Source organism: Narcine bancroftii, chromosome 9 (genome assembly GCF_036971445.1).
Source record: "Narcine bancroftii isolate sNarBan1 chromosome 9, sNarBan1.hap1, whole genome shotgun sequence".
Classification (NCBI taxonomy): domain Eukaryota; kingdom Metazoa; phylum Chordata; class Chondrichthyes; order Torpediniformes; family Narcinidae; genus Narcine; species Narcine bancroftii.
Window position 1 is genome coordinate 105,740,003 of NC_091477.1, and position 24,707 is coordinate 105,764,709.

At 37.0% G+C, this 24,707-nt stretch overlaps 1 protein-coding gene across 6 annotated transcripts in view; it reads left to right on the plus strand.

Moving 5' to 3' along the window:
* Nucleotides 1–24,707, plus strand: part of rubcn (rubicon autophagy regulator) — a 118,148-nt gene that overhangs the window by 74,669 nt on the left and 18,772 nt on the right. For 5 of the 6 annotated variants that reach the window (XM_069897171.1, XM_069897172.1, XM_069897168.1 and 2 more), the window contains 7 exons: nt 5,720–5,876; nt 8,317–8,823; nt 11,569–11,664; nt 15,605–15,720; nt 18,868–19,072; nt 21,901–22,005; nt 22,512–22,586. In XM_069897171.1, coding sequence (XP_069753272.1) covers nt 5,720–5,876; nt 8,317–8,823; nt 11,569–11,664; nt 15,605–15,720; nt 18,868–19,072; nt 21,901–22,005; nt 22,512–22,586 — 1,261 coding nt within the window. The remainder of the gene's footprint in view (nt 1–5,719; nt 5,877–8,316; nt 8,824–11,568; nt 11,665–15,604; nt 15,721–18,867; nt 19,073–21,900; nt 22,006–22,511; nt 22,587–24,707) is intronic. The other variant, XM_069897170.1, reaches the window with a different exon arrangement.

The window sequence follows — 24,707 nt, forward strand, 5'->3', positions numbered from 1 at the left end:
AGCATACATTAGGCTCTGTTTAAATAAAAACCTGTTTTTTCCCATTTGGAGCAAGACAAAAGCATAACCTTTTTTCCATAATACATTTTTAAACTGTGTTAAATTCTTTTCTCTTTTTTAACAAATCAAAACTTGTATCAGGGTAAAAGAAAATCTTATTCCCATTAGAAATCAAAGGTGACTGTCTTTCTTTTGCTTGTTTAACCTCCAATTCCAAGATCTCTCTTACTTCGTAATGAAGAAATTTAACCAGTATTGGATGAGATCTGGTTGTGGCTTTGGTCTCAGTGCTCTCTGTGCTCTCTCAATCTCTCCTTGAAATTCAGTTACCCCCAAAGATTCCAGAATCCAACGTTGTTTTAAAAAAAACCTTACTTTCCTGTCCTTCATCACCTTCTTTAATTCCAACAATCTTCATCTTATTCCTTCTGCTGAAATTTTCTAAAATGTCAATTTTTTTGCATTAATTTTTCTTTTGTTGCAGCCGCTTCCGCTTCCGCTTGTACCACCTTTCATAAATTCCTTAATGCCTTGAATTTCAAATTCATTTCCTTTAATTTTTTCATCCATAATTGCAAATCTTTTGTCCATCTGCTGCATCAATTTTTCCACTTTCCTTGTAAAATTCTTGTCTTAAGCTGTTTTTTCCACAAATTTCCACATTTTTAAATTTCCGTTAATAACATCATAGATTGCTGGAAATTATCCATGTAATTTTTCATATCAGCTGTAGAAATTAATTACTCTTTCATTTTACTCATCATTCTAACCATAAAACATTGTTCAGAATATATTTCTTGCTCTTCCTCCTGTCTATTGGAACTGGAAACCTCTTTGAGTCTTTTTTTAAAATTGCCTCCTTTTTTTTGTATTCTGCACATGTTCTGAGTCACTTCTTCATCTGTAGCAGGCGGCCATAGTCAGGAGAGACCCTGAACAGTGTCCATGGTCTCCCTGGCTCCCGGCTTATCTCCCCTGGGCAGTACCTTCCAAACAGCTCCTGGATCCTTCTTCAAGATAGGCCTTTCTTCTTTATCTTGATCTTTTTCTTGCTCATTTTCTTGTATTATTACAGCTGGCTTTTCTTTCTTTGGTGACATTTTAGATTGTTCTTTAAATCTTCAAACATTTCTCTATTCTATTTTTCTTATACAAAATAGTCGTTTAAAGCCTTGGTCATTTCTGCATTATCCAACATTAATTCTGCCTTCTCATTTTCCAGTTTGGGTTCACTTTGTATTACTTTATTTTCATAATCTATCTTCCCTTTCTTTATTACTTGTTTTATGGTTCTTTGCTACTTTTTCAATTTTCCTGCTTCCAACTGGCAATTTTGTAAGCATGGGTTTTTTATTTGATGCCTTCCTTTATTTCCTTAGTTATGCAAGGCTGGCTCTCCCCACCCTTGGAATCATACGCAGGTCTGATAGTCCGTGGGCTTCCCCATTACATTTTGGTGCCCAAAGCCACGGGATGCTGTAGACCTTGCAGGGATTACAGGTATCTCAATGACGTTACCACTGCAGACTGCTACTGTGTGCCCCATATACAGGAGTTTACAGGTATTTATGGGACCAGGATGTTTTCTACAATTGACAGTATGGGGGTATCACCGGAGGATGTGCCCAAGACCACCATCATAACACCGTTAGGCCTCTTTGAATTTTTGAGAATGCCTTTTGGGTTTAAAATTGCTGCACAAACATTCCAGTGACTAGTGGATGCAGTGGGGTGTGGTATGGACTTCCTTTTCATATACTTGGACGACTTACATGACGCCAGCCACTCCCACAAAGAGTACCTGCACCCGCTACAGGAGTTTGGGCTAACTATGAACCCAGGCCAAGTGCAAATTTGGGCAGTCCTCTATTGAGTTCTTGGGACTCAGCAGTTGGGGTGCCATTCCATTGCCTAGCAAGGTGGAAGCCATCCTCAAATTTGCAAGGTCCCATAAAATCAAAGGACTCTGGGAATTTGTGGGGATGGTCTGTAGCTCTTATTTTTAAACCACTCTTCGATCTCATGTCCAGAGATGCCAAAGAACTTGAGTGGACAAAGGAGATGACGATAGCTTTCCAGCAGACCAAAGACACCCTTGTGAAGGCAACATTGCTGGTCCATTCACAAATGGATGCACCAACCACCTTAACGATAGACGTGTCTGTCGCGGTAGTAGGTGGGGTCTTGGAACAGTACACCAATGTACAATGGAATCCTCTAGCATTTTTTAGTAGGCACCGCAGCCTTCTGTAAACGAAATACAGCACATCCAATAGGGAAGCTAGTGCTGTACCTAGTGGTCAGACATTTCTGCCATTTTTTTTGGAAGGCAAGGACTTTGGTTTTTACTGACCACAAACTGCTAACATTAGCCTTCGCGAAGGCATCAGATTCCTGGTTAGCCCACCAGCAATGCCACCTCTCTTGCGTATCTGAATTTTCAACCAGAATTAAACTTATCTCCGGTAAGAGTAATGTGGTGGCTGACACCCTGTCCTGCTCCTTTGTTCAAGCAGTATGTGTCAAACCTCAGTGCCAGGATGATGAACTCCCGGCTTATGGAAGTGCTGTCATGAGCCTGCAACATGAGGATGTAGTCTTTGGACTACAAGGTACCACTCTCCTATTGCGACGTTTCCACAAGTCAGCCTCACCTTATTGTCCCTGCTGCGTGGAGACGTTGCATAGGAGAGTGGGCGGGCTTATACCCAACAGTTCATATTGGTACAGAAAAAATTAAAACTTAACAAAGTTTTGGTAGACAGAGGAAAAAATGTATCCTATTACAAATAGGTCAACTGGGCAAGAATCATAGACTTAAATGCATTTGCAAAAGCCCTACAAATTCAAATTTCAGATTTATTGTCAGAGTACATACATAACATCGCATACAACCCTGAGATTCCTTTTTTCCTGAAGGCACGGAAAAATCACCACTAATTGGTAGTGCAAAAAATAAACTGTATACAGCATAAACATGTAAACAAGCAAAGAACTGTAAACAGATAACAAATGTGAATTCTGCTATACAGAGAAAAAAATAAAATCAATAAAGTGCATAAGTAAGAGCCATTAAATGAATCTCTGATTGAGTTTGTCATTGAGGAGTCTAATGGTGAAGGGGTGGCAGGTATTCCTGAATCTGGTGATGCAAGTCTTGTGGCACCTATACCACTTTCTTGATGCCAGCAGCGAGAACAGAGTTGGGTGGCGAGGGTCTTTGATGATTGCTGCTGCTCTCCAATGGCAGCGTTCCTTGTACTCAATAGTGTGGAGGGTTTTGCCTGTCACGTCCTTAGTTGTGTCCACTACCTTTTGCAGGCCTTTGCGTTCATACCAGACATATTTTATCTTAATCTGAACTTTCCAGAAAAAATTGTGGATGTTGAATGCCAAATGTTTGAGCTTGAATGACAAACCTGGAGGATAATGAAAAGGAAATTAAGTAGAATGCAGGGATCTGTCTGTTCTTTCATTAAGCCAACAAAGTGCAACAGAATGAATAATCCCAATCTCTCTATCTCAGTTGTTTGAATCTCTGATGGCATAATTCAATGAAAGTGAGGCACTAAATATCCCAGAATGCTGTCATCAATCGGGATGTACTTTTAGCCTTATTTAATATCAGTACAATTTTTTGAGCAGAATCCTGTGCATCTCAAAAGGCAATACAGATAATTCCCAACCTACAATCAAAATTGGGACCAAAGGATTGGTCTTAACTCGGATTGGACACAAGTCTGATCTGTCCCACCACTCACAGCTTAACGAGGTCTTAAAGCAATTTTTAATGATGATTTTCAAAAAATGATCCTTCAATAAAGAAAGTCATCATGTGTACAGCATGTTTTTAAAAAATCTTTATTTATTTTTTCAAAATACAGATAGTAAATAACATATACAACAATAAACCAAAAACATGAATGATATATTTTATAGAAAAAAAAACAAAAAAAGAGAAAGAAAGAAACATCCCCCTTCAGCCAGTTCTCCTAAGGAGAGTCATAAAAAAAGAAAAAAATAGTAAGGAAAAATTAAACAGACATATTAAAATCTAATCAACATAAATCAAAATGTAAATATTCTGAATATAACAACCACTTACTAATAAAAAATCTATAGTTATCACACAAAACATATGTAATTTTTTCCATTATTAAACAGTATGTCCTCTCATTATGCCATCTATTAATATCAATCATGTTTGTATCTTTACACATACTAACAATACATTTTTTCTCTACAAATAATGCTAAATATACTAAAGCAAATTGAAATTTATCTGATCCCAAACCTTTCAGAGGTTGCAAACTGCCCAGTAAAGATACTATCAGATCTAAAGGTATTTTAGTCTTATACTGATTTGGATTTATCCCAACCCTTTTTATCCATACCATCCTATAACATTTAATACACAAATGAAATATAACCCTTCTCTGGTACCTTCATAAGAAAAGTCTCAAATTTAGTCATTTCAGGCAAAATCATATCACTACCAAACACACATTTTACCAAAGATCAAATTTAAAAATAAAGAAACAAAGAATTCTTATCGATACCATAGCTGTCCCTCATCGTTACGCTTAATCAAATTGTATAAACCTTGAACATTAAAAGTAGCAAATCTCAACTTTAACATATCTACTAATATTACTAAAGACCAATAATATCTTTATATAAAAACTCAAATCATCGTATATAGTTTCTCCAATAGGAGAAAAAAAATCACAAAATAAAAGCTAGATAAAATGAAAATTATTTTTTTTAATTAACAAAACCCCCCCCCCACCAAAAAAAAACTACCAAAAGGTAGTAATTCCTAAACAAAATTTGGGTGTGGATCACCCACCAGTGGCTGATGACTAATAGAACCTAGAACAAATCTCTTCCTCCCCAGCCGAACAAAAAAAATTCTCAAAATATCATAATAACGTAAAATGTAAAATATGAATAAGAAGATTCTGCTATTCATCCAAGAGGTTCCAAACTCGGAAATTCAATTTCAAAAGAAGTTGGACTCTTTCCATTCCCGTTTTTCCCATTTCTACCATTTCTTCCGTTTCCAGAACAACCAGATTTTTTTTTAGGAGACAATGGTGGACTACGTCTTTGTCCTCTTATATCTGGCAATGAATCAGCAAAAATCATTGCTTCTTGATCATCTTCAAAAAACCGAGATTGATAGTCTCCATGAAACACCATCAACACTGCCGGATAGTGAAAAGTGTGCAGCATCTTTAATAAAGATACTCAACATATGAACTTCTAGTAAATAATAGTCATTGGACTCTGGCCTTGGGGGGGTGGGGAGAGCAGGGATCTTAGTCTGACGTGGGATCGGAGTCCTCTCTGTCTGCCGCTGGGAATGGGGACCACTGCATACAGTATTTTGATATAAAATATGTACGGTAGTTCTGATAAAGATTTAAAAAATAATTTTGGTCATATAAGCAGGTGGACATAACTCATGTAGGTTGGAAGTAGAGAACTACCTGTATTTTCTTTTAACTGGTTCTAAAATCTTTCTTGTACCTGGAGTTGGACCCGTAGGTCTAAAATTTTGTAGTGTTAAAGCAGCAGAATCCAATATGTACCAATATATAATTAATGTGCAACAGCCAGATAAGCTAATCAGTTTAGACATTTTTCAAGTTCAGGAAAAATGAACCTTAAGTTGCAGTATGTTTCTCACCATCTCTTTTTTTTATATAAATTTTAGTTTGCAAGGAAGTTCTGTTCCATCGTACCAATTGTGAGAAGCCAAAGTTTGACTGCCCTGCCTGGTATCAAGTGTACCTCTCTTGGAGAGGGAGGTCAACAAAAATATACAGCCTCTTATACAACCCTGACCGGAAATTTTACATTGAATGTTTCAGGCAAGTAAAAAGTAATTAAAACCATACATTGCCACCTAATAGTCTTTTTCTCCCTCCTGGTATCTTCCATTGAATGGGAGAATAATTTTGAAATGAACTTGAAGCTAATAATTTAGAAAACTGTGAAGTCAAATCTTTTGTGTTAGCACATAATTTTCATTTTTTGTTGATTGGGTAATTTATTTAAAAACTGAGCTGCTGCGTACTGTCTTGTGTTTAAATGGACTGTTCGTATGTTATTTTGTAATTCATGTATATGTTTCAGACCTACATTTAAATACTACAGAAAATATACTTGTGGAGCAAAGAACATGGAACATGACAGTCCAGAAGAGGCCCTTCAGTCCACAATATTGTGCTGACCTACACAAACCTGCTCAACAATCTAAACTTTCCTGACCTTGCACCCATTACCCTCTCTTTTTTTTCATCCATGCGCCTGTCCAAGAGTTTTTTAAAATGTCCATTTGAACCAGTCTCCACCATCGCCCCCAACATGCATTCCAGGCACCAACTACTTGCGTATATTAAAAAAAACCCAAAAAACAAAACAACAAAAAAGAACTTGCCCTTGACATCTTTCCTAAACTTTCCTCCCCTCATCTTGTGCAGATGCCCATTGGTATTTGCAGCTCTTACCTTGCGGAAAAAGTTGCTAGTTGTCCACCCTATCTATGCCTCTCATAATCTTGTAGATCTCTATTAAGTCGCCTCTTATCTTTTGCTCCAAAGAGAAAAGCTGTAGCTCTGTTCACCTTGCCTCACAATCCAAGCATCATCCTGGTCAATCTCCTCTGACCCTCTCCAAAGCTTAAAACATCCTTGCTGTAACAAGGTGACCAAAATTGATACTTTTTCGAGCTGCAAAAGTGCTCGTGGTAGTTATAGAGCTCATTGTAGAGTAAAATTCCCGTTATCCGGAATTCAAGTAACAGGCAAATTCAAGCAACAGGCAAATTCAAGCAACTGGCAAAAAAAATCAAGTAAAAAATAAATGTTTTTTTAATAAACAAGAATAAATATAAATTTAAATAACAGTTTAAAATTGTAAAAGTAAATGTTCTCTGAAGTAACACATACACCTTTGATGAAGATTGGAAAAAATATTAATGCAGCAGAACCTTGGTTGTGCTTTGCTTATAGCAACTGTTTGAATAAAGTTGAGTTTGACTAAAATGGCATTGCCCAGAATGAAGAACTAGTTGATGCTGCTCGCTGTTGGGTGCCTGCTAGTTAGAGTCTTAAGTAAGAGGCTCATTCCCTGCTTAGTTAGAGTCTTTATTAGTATATTTTAAGTATTCTGTGGAATCCTGTTATAGCTCGACCTGATTTAGCGTGAATCCAGATATAACATGATGAGTCATTGGACTCTGGCATTGGGGTGCTGCCAGGAGTGAGTTAATGGACTACAGGCTACTGCGAGGAGCGAGGACCTTGGGCTGCCAGCGGGGAGCGGGACGGTTGTTTTACAAAAAATTAATTTGTTTTAAATTCAACTGTAACTTTAATGAAACCCATGATTTTAGCACAACCCTGCTTTTATCGTGAATCAGTTTTTTTGAATGCAAACCATCGTGTTATAGCGGGGTTCCACTGTATTAGTAAGGGTTTATCTGTAAAATTGGGGGAAGGGAGGGTTAATTACCTATAATGTTATTGTTCATCTTTTTGGCGGCTCCATGGAGATGCAGGGATGGTTCAATGTTTCTAGAGAATGGAAAAAAAAGAATTAAAGTAAAATTCTTTAAGGTTTATAAGTTTATTTTGTCTTTTAAACTCTTTATTCTGAATGCTGGTATAGTAGTTAGGCTTTGTAAGAGTGAGTTTCAAGCAGCTTGAAAATTTGCATATCTGGCATCTACCAATCCCCGTAGGTGCTGGATACCAGGGCTATCACTGTAGTTACTTATATGCTGAAGCAGACATTTTAAGCAATAATTCTATAAGCTTTTTGAATTCTTCAGTGAAATTAATGAATAAACTAAATAAATTTCCATCTACATTTGTTGGAATGGCCAATCATATTTGTGTACAAATAAGAATTTAGAGAATTTTGTACTTGATCAGTCATGGTGTATTTAGATGTATTTCTTTCTTTACTACATCTCCTTTAATTTTGATGCATGTATCATCCCCACACACTCCTGGCTGGAATGGGGAAATGAAAGAAAAATGATAAATGATTGCCTTACATAATTTGAATTTTATTTTCATGCCAAAATATTAACTATCAAAATCAAAAAAGTTGAACACAAGTCACGTGATGTCTTTATCAATAGTCATGAATAGAAGTACTGTCCATTTCTTTGTTTACTGAAGAAGAATCAGTAACAAATTGAGCATTCATTTAATACAATGTAATCTGTAATATAAACCCTTTTATTTCTATTTGAATTGTCAAAAATATAATTGCTCCTTTTCTTCTTCCTCATTGACACAGATGCTTCACCACAAGGTTTCATTCATATAAATAACACTCAGCAAGAGACCAGAAAGAAGGGTGATTTGACATGTCTTCCAACAGACAAAGTGATACCAGATAAAGATATCCCCCAGTTCAATATCATTCCTTCAGTAGAACCATTTTCTCCAGTCAGTGAGACGACAATTAGTACCCCAGTTAGCCATGGTGAAGACTCATGGGGTGAGGTACAAGATGAGGGATCAAGTGAAATGGATGATGGACCAGAATATTTGGCTATTGGAAACCTGGGACAAAGGGATCAAAATTCAAGTCAATGTAGCAATATAGCATCTTCCTATTCTGAAGGTTCACAGAAACTAGCTCTTGCTGCAGGGCAAATTCCTAAAATCAATGCATCTCTACTGAGTGTTCCAAGAAGTTCCAGCTTCTCTGAAATCAAGACTCTGGAACGAAGGGGAGCCTTCAAGAAAAGCCATATCCGATCATGTTCTGATACTGGTATATCATCAACCAATGCATCAGGTACAGTAACATTTATTTCAAGGGTTTGCATGTATCAAGATTTGTTTGCTAAAAAGTATAATAGTTAGTGGAATGCTTTATTTGTGTTTTGTGCTTTCTAACACAGTAGAAGAATGATAACTATAAATTGGCAGCTTTCTGAGTATTAGTGTATGTTTGCAGTGGGTATTGAGCCAAGTGGGCTCTTTCAATTACTAGCTTTTAGTTAAATGGGGATGAGTCATCTGGCCTTTTAAACCTGGGGTACAAAGAGCAGGTAGGAGTACCTCTCTTTAATGTTTACTCCACTGATTTTTACTGAAAATGACATTAAATAGCAGATTAAAGAAAAAAGTAGACTTCATGACATTACCAAGATTGAATAAGCTGCCAACATTCTATCTATCAATGTGCTGGAAAATGTGCTGATGGGATATTTAAAGCCTAAACAAAAGGAGGAAAAGTGAATAGGTTTGGTGGTGAAATCAAATTGAAATATTTAATTGAAAGAATTAAATTACCTGGAAGTTTTGTTCAGGGCTCACCACTTGTTTCTTGAAAGGTCTGTGGATTTTGTCTATGCTGGCTTGAGAGTTTAATTGATCTTGGCTCAAGTGAAAATTGACAAAGGAAATGGGAAGAATTGTTTATTCAAGGCTGTTTAATGCATTGTTCAGTGGCTAATCTCAGCATTGTTTGGTTGAGATCTAAATGTTTTTAACTGGTTTCAACTCATGGCACATTATCCAAGTAAGTGATGTATTATTTGTTTTAAAAAAAAATCTCGCTTCTTGTGAAAATTTTGACACATTTAATAACTGATCAATTTTTTTCTTTCTTGTGCTACTTTGCACTCTTCTGACTTTATGAAACATTGCTATGCTAAATGTTAACCCAGATTGTTGCAATAATCACCCGGTTTAAAAAAAAATCTAAGATGAAATTTACATTTGTTATTCCTAGATTCTTAATTTAGGAAGAGAATAGCAAAATTGGTGAGAAAAAAAATTGCATTCTCAAATAACATGGCTAATTTCCCAAACTGTATCACCTAAGAAATTGTTAATGAAAATCTTAAACTGCAGATGCTGGAAATCTGAAATAAAAAGATGTGGTAATGGTCAGATAGAATTCTGTTAAGAGAGAAACCATTAATGTTCATCAGAATTAATGTTAATAAAATTTTAACAGTATTTCTTTCTCCACAGATTTCTTCCTGACCACAAAGTATTTCCAGCATCTTAGTTTATTAAATGATGATAACTTGGTGTATAGCATTTCTATTTCTATGAGTGACGCATCATTGTATTATTCACCAAATAAAATAATTTTTGGGAGGGGTAGGATAAATGCAAGAGATTTGACACTAACCTCTAATTCTTTTGTTTTGTGACCTTGCATTTCTCCCATTGTTACTCTTCGGCTTTCTCAAGGAGACCTCCGGAAAATCACAATTATAGTAGAGGACCCAGTGGAAGGTTTGCAAATAGCTGTCAAAATTTAATTTTCAGTATAATGAAGTGGCATGCAATCTTCAGTCCTATTACATACCCCAGCGGTGTCTGCATTGTCATGTGTAAAGTGCAGAAATGCAACTAGTTATTGATCTACCCTTTTGGGGTTGCTTCAGTCAAAAACTGTCCTGCCACCTACCCAGCTCATCAGCTACTCTTGCTTCAGTGATCTTACTTTAAATATTTACCATGTATTTCAAAAAATTCAAATAATGCAAGATAAAATAGTAGCACATAAATTCAGATATATATCAATAAAATGTTTTCTGTGCATCTGTTTTACTGGATTTCATTGAAAGAAAAGTATTGATAAAATGTCCATGTCCTGAACTGCAAAATCCAGAATTGTTATATATCTATTCATACTCTGACTTTGTGTTTAGAAATTGTGTATTACAAAAATAGTTACAGCACAGAACGAGGCCACTCGGCCCATGGAGACTATAGCAATGGAACTCTTTCACCCTGCCTATTAATCTCTCCGGATTACCCTGCAAATTCTTTCTGATACTTGTGTAGTTTTCTTCTGAACTCCAGAATTGAATCTGAATCCACTAATATCCCTGTCAATTCAACCCAAAATACTCAATGTTACTTTTCATTCTTTGTATCACTTTCATTCTTTTCCCAATCACCTTTGTCATATGCCTTCTCATTCTTTACCAATATGAGGAGTTTCTCTTTGTTCCCTTCATGATCTTAAATACTGCTATTGGATCCTCTCACAACCTCTTTTGAATCAAAAACCAGCCCTGCTTCTCCAGTACCTCATCCTTGGAACCATTTTGGAGTAGCTCTTCTTTATCCTCTCTAAAAATCTTTTTCATTTTGATGGCCCAGGATGATACTATTATCCAATTATAGCCAAAACATTGTCTTATAATGTTTAATTTTACTTTGCATATTAAATCAATGAATAATTTTATTTTTATGGGAATTTTGCTTTCAATATTTGTATTAATGTTGCTCCTCTCCTGTGCGTTCAAAGAGGTCAGATACTCTTTTTGTATGTACTACTTGTTTAAAGTTAGTTTTAATGTAAGTTTATTTAATTTAAACAAAGTCTTTTAAAAAAAAACTTTATTTTAGAGCATGCATTAAGATGCAACTGTTGTTATATACCAAATAACTTTTTTTATTAGAGTGAATGAATGTCAAATTGGTTGACTGAAATACAATTAAAGAATAAAATCATCTCAATGCAAGATGAAGAATCTCTTCCATTAAACAAGTACTTGATTTTGTGTTTTAGAATCTCATCCAGGGATAATACACCAGAAGGAGTATGGTTCTTTCTCAGCACAGAGCAGTGAAGTTAGCACTCCTAGCTCTCCTTACATGGAAGCTGGTAAATGCAATTTAAAATATATATTTCTTTTTAACACTTGTTTTTGGATTTTTTTTGGTCAAAGATTTAATTGGCCATGAATATGAGCAATTTAAATTTTAAGCTTCCCTCTGGCACTGTTTTTCCAGACAATGTTAATCTAATTCTCTCTTTCCCCTGAGCTCAATTTTTTCATATGGCGAACAGCATTTACAAGGATGAGTTGCATTAAGCTCCTGAATTGGGCAAGGCCAATTTTGATGGTATTAGATGGGAAAATGCAGAAGTTGAATGGGTGAGGTTTACAAGTCTGGCAAATGGGAGGCTTTTTTAATTAAGTGAGATGTCAAGAGTTCAGGGACAACATATTCCTGTTGAAATGAAGGTTGACGCTGGCAGAATTATATAATCTTGTTTGAAGTAGAATGTCAAGGCATTGGTTAAGAAAAAGAAGGAAATGTTTGCCAGGTACCTGTGTAGGCAGTTGAGATCAAGTGAATCCCAAGAAAACTATAGTGGATGTAGGAGTACACTCGAGGGAAATCAGGAATGCAAGTTGAAAACATGACACAGTTTTGGCAGGCAAGTTAACCCAATGGATTCTGGGTCCTGGTTTTCAGGGACTTCCAACAAGTGCATATACTCCGTATCCTGGTTTTCTGGTGCTACCAACAAACGCATATACTCCATGTCTTGGTTTTCATACTGTAAAGGTTTACCCATGGACCCAATCTGGAGTATATATAATGAAAGGTTATAAATGGCTTGAGTCCAAATTATTAAAGGAGAATTGCTAGAGATGCTACAAGTACAGTATATTAAGGCCTAAAGGATAATGACTGAGAGAATAAGACCCATTTAAGGATCAATGTGGTCATCCATGTTTTGAGTTATAGGAGATGGACAAGGTCCTGAATAATATTTCTTGTCTATACTGTAGATGGCAGGGGACTCTGGAAGTATATTTTAACAGAGTCCAAATATCAGAGTAGGAGATGCTGGAGGTCTAAAACTCAAAGGTAGATAATTTTTTTGAACCTGACCAGGTGTATCCTAGTGTAGTACACAAGGATGAGGGCTAGAGAAACTTAGCAAGTTATGTTGTATCCATAGGAAGTAAAAGGACATCATCCTTTTGGGCATGAGCCCTTCATCAGGAGTGTTGAAAATCAGGCAAAAGCTGAAATAAAAAGGTGGGAGAAGGGGGAGGTGTGCAGGCTAATAAGTAAGAAGAAATAGGTGGATCCAGGTAGAATGGTAGAAGAAAAAGAAATTGAGGTGATGGGAAAGAGGAGAAAGGGGCAGAGGACTAAGAAGGATAGCTCTCAGATAGGAGAAGGAAGCTAAAGGGTGGGGAGATGGAGGAAGGGAAGAGAAGAGTTAGAGAGGGACAGAAACCATGGGAGGGCATAAATGGAAATCTGAGGTCTTGATGCCATCTGATTAAAGACTGCTGAGGCAGAATACAGTACAAGGTATTGTTCTTCCCCAATGTGGGTTGCCTCAATTTGGCAGTAAAGAGGCCATGGACAGACATGTCAGTGTGGCAATGGTATGCAAATTTAAGGTGTTGCCCATTGGGAGGTCCTTGCTATTACAGTGGACAGACTGAAGATGCTCATTGAAACAATCTCAGTCTGCTCCATTAGCCACAGGAACTTGGCTAATAATTTGCATTTAAGAAAGACTGCAAGGACATGCTTGGAAACTGCAGACTGGTGAGCTAACATCAATCATGTAATTTACTGGAGGGGTTTTGAGGCTGGGTCTACATGCTTTTGGAAAGGCAAGGATAGATTAGGAATGGTCAGCATGGTTTTGTGCATTGAAAATTGTGTCTCACAAATTTGACTTTTTTTGAAGAGGTGGCCAAGAAGATTGATGCGGGCAGGACAATAGACAAGATTCTGCATGATGTGTTGATCTGGAAGGTTAGATAAAAGTATGGTAACAGCCCCTTTGGCCCAATTTGCTCAAGCTGACCAAGCTAGTCTAATTTCCCTGTGTTCAGCTCCTTTAAACATTTCCTTTCTATGAACCTGTCCATATGTCTTTCGAACATCATGCTTGTCCCTTCTTCTCCCATTGTCTGGTATCTCTTTCCATGTACCACCACTCTATGTGGAAAAAGATGCCTCTCTTCTTAAGTGCCCTCTATTTTAGGTTCTGATAGCTGTCGAAAACTGCACACAATACTCCAAATGTTGTCTCGCCAGCATCTTGAACAGTTGTAACATGACATCCTTGTTCCTTTACTCACTGTCCAGATCAAGAAATGCAAGCATGTTAAATGTCTTCTTTGCCATCCTGTCTACCTGCCTCATCACTTTCATGCAACTATATGCCTGTACTCCCATATTTCCATTCTGTAACACTCTTCAGGGACCTACCATTCATTCTAAGTCCTGCCATGGTTTAAACTACCAAAGTGTCACACCTCACACTTGTCAGAGTTAAATTCATGTGACGTTCCTCAGTTTAACTAGATTCTGTTTTCCAATTCTAATTGCCCATCTTACCCTGCATCCTATCCAATCTGATCTTTTGGACCATCCTACCATGCACGAGCTTATCAAAGCAAAGGTAGTGGAGAAATGTTTTTAAGATTAGAGGTATATGTCAAGTGGTGTGCTGCAGGAATTGTTGCTGGTTCCACTCTTATTTATCACTTCTGTTAATGATTCAGATGAGGGATTTTGATAAACTGGGTAACTGGACTGAGGAATGGTAGATGGATTTGAATTAGGATAAATGTAATGTATTATATTTTGGAATTCAAACCAAGGTAGTACAGACACAGTACATTGTAGAGCCCTCAAAAGTGTTGTAGAACAGAGAAACTTGGGGATACAGGTACATCGTTCCTTGAAAGTGATGACAGGGGAGACTGAGGTGAAAAAGGCATTTGTCATGTTTGCCTCCATCAGTCAGAGCACTGAGTATAGAAGTCAGGACATCATGTCTCAGATGTACAAGATGTTGGTAAGGCCAGCTTTGCGTGCAGTTCTGATTGCTTTGCAATAGGAAATGGCTCATTAAGCTGGAAAAGATTCATGAGGATGTTACCGGAACTGGAGGTCTTGATTTCTTTGATAGACTTTTTTCCTTGGATTTTAGGGAGCTGAAGGGTGACTTTAGAGGTGTCTTAAATCATAGATAAGGTGAATAGTGATAATCTTTTCCTCGGGAAGAAGAGTCTAAAATAGAAAGTATAGCTTTAAAGTGAGAGGGATAGGGTTTAGAAGGAATGTGAAGGGCAATTGTTTTTCACACAATAAAAGAGCTTCCAATGGAATCTTGAGAGGTGGGTACAATTACAAAATTTAAAGGATTTTGGACAAGTACGTGGGTTGGGATGGTTTAGAGAGTATGGGGAAACACAAGTCAATGGGGTGAGCTCAGATAGGCAACTTGGTTAGCATGAACAAGTTAAGCTGAGGGTTGGTTTCTGAGGTGCTGTGACTAATTTTATCCCTTATTTTACTCAAATCTCAATACTTATTAAGGTAAATTACATAAGAATTCTGCTACCACATAAGTAATTCCTATTTTTGGCCTGCTGTGGTAAAAGCCAAATCAGCTCATTAATTACATCTCTTAAAAATTGTGCAAGTCTCAGTTGCCCTGAAACACAAATTTTTCCATCTCTTTTTAGCTTTTGGAATAAATCCTTTGTTCCATTTGTAAAATTCTTTTAGTTAACTTGTGAGCAACCAGTTCATTTGTATTTTACAAATACTGTTTTAAAAAGCTATATCAACATTTTATATATGATATGTCCATTTCTGTATATTTATAACTTGACATGGTTTACTGCAGTTTTATTAGAATTATGGTGAAATGAACATTTGAACCTGTTAACCTATCTATAAATAGTCTCACTTAAACAAACAATGGTGTCTTTGGTTACATAGCCCAACTAACTCAATTGTTTTATAATTTTGCTTTTACTTTGTATTAGAAGGTACACAGCACATGATCAATTCTGATGGAATGTTTCGCCGGCCCTCACAGGGTCAGTCTCTGATCAGTTATCTATCGGAGCAGGATTTTGGAAGTTGTGCTGACTTGGAAAAGGTATATTTATGATTTCTTAACAATAAATGTGAAGTGGGTACTAGAGGTATAAGTTGAGGAATAATAAAGACTTGTTGGAATATTATAGGGACTTAAACAAGACCATTTTAGTCTTCATTCCAATAAATGAATGTACCTGCCAGTGAGGGGGGTTTGGGGGGAGGCAAGATGAACCCACTAGGAGATCAGCTGCATGGGATTGGGTGTTGTGTAATGCACCAGGGGTGATTAGAGAGCTTTGAGTAAAGGAACCATCAGGGAGCAATGATTGCAATATGATTGAGTTCAATTTGAGATTTAACAAGGAGAATCTGAAGTCAGATGTGTTGGTATATAAGTGAGTAAAGGGCATTACACTGGCATGAGGGAGGAAATGGCCAAAATGGATTGGAAGGGGTCACTAATAGGGAGGAAGCAGAGCAACAATGGATGGTTTCTGTGAGAAATGACGAAGATGCAGGATAGACGTCAAAAAAAAGGAAATATTCAAATGGAAAAATGTCACAACTGTGGCTGACGAGAGTCAAAGCCAACTAAAAGCAAAAGAGAGGGCATACAAGGAAGCAAAAATTAGTGGGAAGATGGAGATTTTGAAGTTTTAAAAAAAAATTGCAAAAGTTAACAAAAAGATGAATTATGAAAGAAGGCTAACAAAAACATTCAAGTATATAAAGAATAAAAGGTGATCCATATGTTTTGGGAGTGTCCAAATTTAGGGAGATTCTGGAAAGACATTTTCAAAACTTTATCAACGATTCTTAAGATTAATTTAGAAACGTCGCTAATTGCTTTGTTTGGTTTTTCTCATGTTTAAGATAAATTTATATAGGCATCTCAGGAAAAAGTTTTAACGCTTACGATGTTGTTAGCCAGATGAGCAATTTTATTGAAATAGAAAGATGACATCCCCAACTTATACATAGTGATTATATGATGTAATGTTGCCTAAATTATATTTATCCAAGATCTTGTATTTTGGGTCTATTTCTTAGTATTAGGCTTGTAAAACCCTTTTGACCTGATCTCTTTCTTTCCATGACAAACCAGAGAGATTGCAGATGGTGGAAAAATGAAGCAACACAAAATTCTGGATGAACTCAGTGGGCCAGGCAGCATCTATGGAAGGGAATCGATAGGCAATGTTTCATGCTATAACTCTTCATCAAGAATAGCAAGGGCAGAAGCCTGAATAAAAGGGTGGGGGAGGAGAACTGGCTGGCAGGTGACAGGTAAATATACAGGTGTGAAGGGGAAGAAATGGGGAAACAAATGTAAGAAGCTAGGAGGTGATAGGAAGAAGAGGCAGAAGGCTGAGAATGAAACACTGGTAGGAGAACAGTATGTCTGGAATTAAGGGAAGGGGGTGGGGATCCAAAAGAAGGAAAAGATGGGTGAAGGGCAGATGGGGAGGGGAAAGAGAAGGAAAATGGAGGAGGTATAATGCTAGAGAGATTAGGGAGGTTTAGAAAGCAAGGTGGGAGGTTACAGAAAAAGGACAATGTTGCTGACTGGTTGGAGGTTGCCAAGACAGAATACAAATTCTGTTCATCCAATTTGCATGTAGCTTCAACAAGGCAATACAGTAGGCCATGGATAGATGTATTGGTATGTAAATAGGACGTGGAATTAAAGTGGCTGGCCACTGGGAGATCCTGACTGTTGCAGTGGATGTATCAAAGGTACTCAAACAGATTCCCCCCCACCCCAAATCTGCATCCTGGAGCTTTGATGTTGTTGCCTTGACTTTAATGAATGACAATATACAATTTCCAATCTTCCAATATGCTGGGATTATTTGATCATCAAGGAAATTTGTGTGAATACTAATAATCTATCTTTGCAACCATCTTATTTAGAACTCTGAATGTTGGTTATAAGATTCAGGGGATTTGTCAAGTTTTGTCACATTTTGGTGCACAAATACTTAGAATCATAGAATGTTACAGCACAGAAAAACAGGCCATTTAACCCTTCCAATCCGTGCCAACCAATAAATCTAGCTAGTCCCACTGACCTTCTCTCATTCCATAACCCTCCAGACCACTCTTATCCATGTACATACCCAATTTATTTTTAAAACTCTGCATTGAATCTGTATTCACTACATCAGATAGTAGCTCATTCCACACTCGTGCTACTCACTGAGTGAAAAACTTTCCCCAAATGTTTCCCTTGTACCTCTCCCCTTTCAGCCTAAAACTGTGACCTCTCATATTTATCTCCCTCAATCTAAGTGAAACATCCTACTCACATCTACTCTGTCTATATCTCTCATAATATTATAAACCTCTATCAAGTCTCCCCTTATTCTTCTTCATTCTAAGGAGTATAGCCCTAATCTGTTTAATTGTTCTCAGTAACTCAACTTGGCCAAGTATTTCAAAGTTCCACTGATGTTAAAATGTTTTATTTTGAATATTTTATTTAAATCAACATATATATGATAATGATAACAAACAATAACAAATTACAATGTTAACAAATATATGTTGAAAATATATAAAAAGAGGGAAGCTGATGTTAAAATGTTTTTTTTCCATTATTGATGATCTTCTATAGCAATGACCTGCGCCATTTTTTCAAAACTTAACCCTGCTTTTGATTCTTAAGAGGCCATGTTTAACTTTTTTTCCACCTTAATCAAGGATTCTGGCCTGAAAAGTTGACAATTCCCCCCCCCCCCCCCCCAATGATGTTGCTTGACCTGCTGAGTTCTTCCAGTTTTCCTTCAGATTCCAGCATCTGCAATCCCTCGTCTGTCCCTTTTTTGCTATTTCTTTTGTCCTTGTGTAGTTACAATATCTTTTAAAAAAAAAGTTTGTTAATTTGTTCATTGTGCCTTCCTGTAGCAATTTTTGCTGTTTTGTAAAATTAACCCAGTTTGAGGTTTCTAATCTTCTTGACATTGTTACGTTTCTTTTAATGTATTATTACCCTTTAACCAATTCATTTAGCCACACGTGAATCACTTTTCCTGCAGAAGTTTTATTTCTGAATAGACTGTATGTGATATTTGATTAAAAGCAAATCTTAATATGCTGTTATAGTTCTGAAAGGCAAAAATAAATTGTGTAATATCTCTGATGTGGGTAATACTCTTGCTTGTTTTATTTTTCAAAAATGTTGATATGTAAATTTATTCCTTAGGAGAATGCCCATTTCAGCATCTCTGAATCATTAATTGCTGCCATTGAACTTATGAAATGCAACCTAATGAAGAAACAAATGATAGATGATGAAGATGACGACAGTGACAAAGAAATAAGGGAACTAAAACAGAAAATTCGAATTCGACGGCAACAAATCCAAACAAGAAAGCTTTTACCTGGAGTTGAGAATGCTGAATCAGACAGTATGTATGGATGAATAGAGTGTATAGTAATATACACTATATGGATTTCAAAAGTTAGAATATCAACCACATTATTTGTGAATCTCATTTTTGACATAGAGGGAAATAGAATCAGAATTTATGGTACAAGAGGCAGGCATTCATCTTGTTGAGACTAGACATATACCAAAAAAAAGAGGAATTGATGTTGTTCTTTCTGACAAAATCAGCCCAGGAGTTTATGGGGTGTCACATGACAAAAGTTTTTTTTTTAAAAAAAGGCTCTATCATATTTGAAGAGATGAGAAGGGATTTGCAGGGAGTGGTTTGGGGTGATCTGTTTTATGGGAAGGAGGTAGAGGAAAATTGGAGGTCTTTTAAAGGTGAGACTTTGAGGATGCAGAATCTTTATGTTTCTGTTAGGATAAAAGGCAGAGCCAAAAGTTCGAGAGAGCTGTGGTTTTCAAGGGAGATTAGAAAGTTGGTTTGAATTAAAAGGGAGGCCTACATTAAATATAAGAAACAAGGTATAAACAAGATGCTTGGAAAATACTTGGATTGTAAAAAGAAGCTTAAGAAAGAAATTAGGAAAGCAAAAAGAAGGTATGAGGTGGCTATAACAAACAGGGTGAAAGTAAATATGTAAATAGCAAAAGGAAAATGAATAATAAAATTGGTACCTTATAGAATAAGAGCCAACAATTGTGTGCGAAACCGAATGAGATGGGGGAGTTATTGAACGAGTTCTTCTCTTCAATATTCACGAGGCAAAAGGATATGGAATCATGTAGGATAAGAGAAGCAAAAGGGGTGATTATGGAAAATGTAGGGATTAGGAAAGAGGCAGTGTTGGAACTTTTGAGGCATATAAAGGTGGCTAGGTCTCTGGGTCCCGACGGGATTTTCCCCAGGACCTTGAGGAAAGTCGGGGAGGAAATAGCAGAGGCTCTGACAGTGATTTTTCAAAAGTCACTAGAGGGGGGCATGGTGCCGCAGGATTGGCGTTTCGCAAACGTGGTTCCTCAGTTTCAAAATGGCTCCAGGTGTAGGCCTGGCAATTATAGGCCAGTAAGTTTGACATCAGTTGTCGGTAAACTAATGGAAAGTATTCTTAGAGATAATATGTATAAGTATATAGAGAGACAGGGACTGATCAGGGACACCCAACATGGGTTTGTGTGGGGAAGGCCATGTTTAACAAATCTTGTTGAATTTTTTGAGGAGGTGACTAGGAAGGCTGATGAGGGTAGAGCAGTAGATGTTGTCTATATGGATTTCAGTAAGGCCTTCGATAAAATTCCACATGGAAGATTGGTAAGGAAGGTTCAGGAACTAGGTATTAATGTTGAGATAGTCAGTTGGGTTCGCGGTGGCTAGAAGGTAGATGCCAGAGAATCATGGTTGATAACTGTCAGGATGGAGGCCGGTGACAAGCAGTGTGCCTCAGGGATCGTGTTGGGTCCCTTGTTGTTTGTCATTAACATTCATGATTTGGATGATGGAATGGTAAATTGGGTTAGTAAATATGCGGACAATACAAAAATAGGAGGAGTTGCAGATAGTGAAGATGGTTTTCAGGGACTGCAGAAGAGTGGGCTGAAAGATGATAGATGGAATTTAATACCGATAAGTGTGAAGTGCTTTATTTTGGGAAGAATAATCAAAACAGGATATATGCAGTGAAGGGGAGGGCATTGAGGAATGCAGAGGAACAGAGAAATCTTGGAATAATGGTTCATCATTCTTTGAAAGTGGAATCTCATGTGGATAGAGTGGTAAAGAAGGCTTTTGGTATGCTGGCCTTTATAAATCAAAGCATTAAGAGTTGGAAAGTGATGTTGAGACCATTCAAGGCATTGATGAGGCCAAATTTGGAATACTGTGTGCAGTACTAGTCGCCAAATCATAGGAAGGATATCAATAAGGTAGAGAGCGTGCAAAGAAGATTTACTAAATGTTGCCTGGATTGCAGAATCTAGAATGCAAAGAAAGATTGATTAGACTGGGTCTTTATTCATTGGAGTGTAGAAGGTTGAGGGGGAAATTTGATAAAGGTATTTAAAATTATGAAGGGGATAGATAGAGTAGATATGAATATGCTCTTCCCTTTGAGGGTAGGTGAGATTGGAATGAAGGGTCATGAGTTAAGGGTTAGGGGACAAAAGTTTAGAAGTAACATGAAAGGGAGCTTCTTCACTCAGAGATGGTGGCTAAGTGGAATGACCTTCTGGAAGAGGTGGTTGCAGCAAGGTCAATTTTGTCATTTAAGAAAAAGCTGAATAGGTGCATGGATGTGGGGGGATTGGAGGGTTGTGGGGATTGAAGGGTTGTGGGCAAGGTGCAGGTAAGTGGGACTAGAGGAGATCACTTAAACCAGTGCGAATTAGAGGGGCCAAGATGGCCTGTTTCCTTGTAATTGTTATATGGTTATATGTGGTCTTTTGGGTTGGTGGGGAAATTGGAGGGTTTGGGTTAAAACCATCGTGCAGCATAAATTTGTCAACTTGCGTATTCGTATTTTTCAATTTTGTATTTGACTATATGTATTTTCTAAACATTTAAAAATAAAATATTCAAAGAAAAAGATAAACTGCTCCAACAACCCTGTCATACCACAATTCAATATTTGTCAGATTTTGATTCTGATCACCCTCATTTTAGTTCTACACTAAATTGCTATCTGAGATGTACACTGAAGTCTGTAAAGTAGAGCTTCAGCATACAGTTTATTTAACTATGAAATGAGTAATTTTTCATCACTGACTCATTTTCACACTTGTTTTAGTTCAGTTGCCAAATTGGTCCCTGTAATACAATGCAAAATTTAACAAATGTTTTCTCTTTCATAGCCTTTACCACAACAGAAAGTGGATCCCCTTTCAGTTCCCACAATTCTGATCCATTATCAGATTCTGGATCCACGTCTGATGGAGTAGATGAGTTTGAGTTAAAAGGTAATGTATTAATTGTTCGTCTTGCAGATATAAAAAATCTGGAACAAAATGAAAGTTGTTCCTTTCAGTTAATGTATATAATTAGATAATTCTGAGTCTCCAACTTTTTAAAATTCCTTTCTCCTTGTGCTTGTTTTATGGATTGATTGGGCAAATGCTACAGTTTGACATTGTCACAAAATCTTAATGTGACGCGAGGATAAGTTTGAAGTGAGAATTGGTCAGAAGGTGACTATTTTGGGAAAATAAATGTTATTGTTAAATGTTCTACTCTTAAATATTGCACAAAATGTGATTGTTTAATTTTTTGTGAAATCTTTGTTCATTTAAAAAAAAAGCTATAGAAGGATCAGTATTCCGGAATATGGTGTTCTAGTTTACTTTTTGGCCTTTTGGGGCAGAGCATCATAGGTGTCTTAACTGCACTGCATACTACTGATCTTAACAATTGTAATTGGAAAATGCCATTGGAATGATGTGAATCTTATTGTCGCTGTGTCACACAGATTGTATTGATGAGTCCAACCTCATTCATATGTCAACGAATGGGCTCTCAGCATCAATGGCATCATTGTTTTCAGGTACTTGATTAGCAATTTAGTTGTTGTCTTTTTTCGTTTTCTTCCCAATTCTTTTAATTTCCACAGTACTTGAGGGAGAGCTCAGTCTACTGCCAATAATTTAAATAGTTTATTGATTTTTCAAATTTGTACATTTTTTGTTGTATCTAACATTTGGTGAGAATTTATTATATGCTTTTAAAATATTTCCATTTCAAATTTTCCAAATATCTTTTTATTAACATTAATTACTATAAAGTATAAACAGAAATGTCTTTTTATTAACATTAATTACTATAAAATGTAAACAGAAATGTGTAAGATGATTGGCAGTTGGTCTGTTTATGAATTTTTGCTATAGTACAATAGACCTTTAGGGTACACATTCTTGACTTGGCCTCTTTACTGAAAATATTTAATGGCTAATGTTATAGATTAAAAACCATTCAACTGCAATTTGGATGGACAGGGACTGTCTCAAGGTTGTCAGCATGGCTTTGAGCATGGGAGATCATGTCTTATGAATCTAGGTATTTTTTGGCAGGGCCCAAAAGTATTTCTAGATTTTAGCAAGGCTGACAAAGTCTGGAAGGTGAGGCAGCATGGGGGCTAAGGTGAACTGGCTATGTGGATTCAGAACTCGCTTCCTGGAGTGAGTCAGACAGTATAATTGAGTTTTGCTTTTTTGATTGGAAGCTTGGGGGACCAATGTGTGCTGCAGTGTCAATTGTGTTGACAATTTGGATATAGTTAATGCAATGAGCAAATTTGCAGATCACACTAAAATTGATGGTGTTGTGGACAGTGAAGAAGGATATATAAGTTTACAACAGAATTCAGATCAGTTGGGAAGGTAGGCCAAGGAGTAGCAAATGGAATTTAACTCTGAGTAATGTGGGATTTTGCACTTCAGCAAGTCAAATCAGGGCAGGACTTGCACAGTAAGTGATAGAGCCCTGGAGAATGTTGTAAAACAGAGTGACCTGGAAGTACAAGACCATAGTTCCCTGAAAGTGGTAACTCGGGTTACCAAGGTGATGAAGGAAGCATTTGGCATGCTTGCCTTCATGGGGTGGGGTATTGAGAACAAAAGTTGGACCCTCATGAATTGGTGAGAGCAGATTTGGAGTACTGTTGTATGTGGTTCTTTTCATCCATCTATAGGAAGGACACTAAGAAGTTGGAAGGTGTGCAGAGGAGATTCACCAGGATGTTTTTGGGAATGAGTCATAGGGAAAGGGTGGATAGACAGTCTTTATTCTCTGGAGTGTAAGAGTGGGGTGGCCTTGTAGAGATGTTTAAAATCATTAAGGGCAATGATAAAGTGGATGTTCAGTCTTTTCCCAGGGTAGGTGATTCCAGAACAAGAGGACATGGGTTTAACACAAGAGAAGCAAGGTCTAAAAGGGATGTGAAGGGCAACTTTTCACAAAAAGGTTCGTATCTGGAATGAGCTGCCACAGAAGCAAGTAAATTAATGATGTTCAAAAGACATTTAGACAGATGTATAGATAGAAAAGGTTTAATAGGATTTGGATCCAAATGAGGCAAATTGTACCGGCAAAGAATTCCATCATGGTTGGCAAGTCAAATTTGGCAAAAGAGTCAGTTTCATGCTGGATAACATTGATTGTAACTCCCAGACCAGTGGAAAGGCAGTCTTCTGTGTGCACGAGTTTACAGCCTACTCGACTTGCAGCTGCCTCAGAGAGTTCAGCAATGCTGTAGAGAAATAGAAGGAAGAGTTCACAAATAGTATTGGCATAGAAAAATAGTTGGAACTGGAGGGAAGTATTGGTGTGGGGATGTGCAAGTTGATAAGGGAATGGAGGGAAATATCTTGAACATTTATTGAATGCCTTGGAAGGGAGCATAATGTATATTTTTGCTATTTTTAAAATATATTTAGTTGTTTCTGATGGTTCTACTATTTTTAAAAAAAAAAAGTATTTTAAGTTTTGTTTAAAACCAGAATTCTTGAACTCTGGTGCACAACCAGCTTTTTTACTTTGAACCCAATTTGATTGAGATTTTTGCTTAATGAAATGCCTTCAGCTAATGCAACCCCTGTTAAATATTGGTTACCATGTGTAGAATTCAAGTATTCCAGGATAAGGGAACTTGGAAAGGAACCAAAAAAAT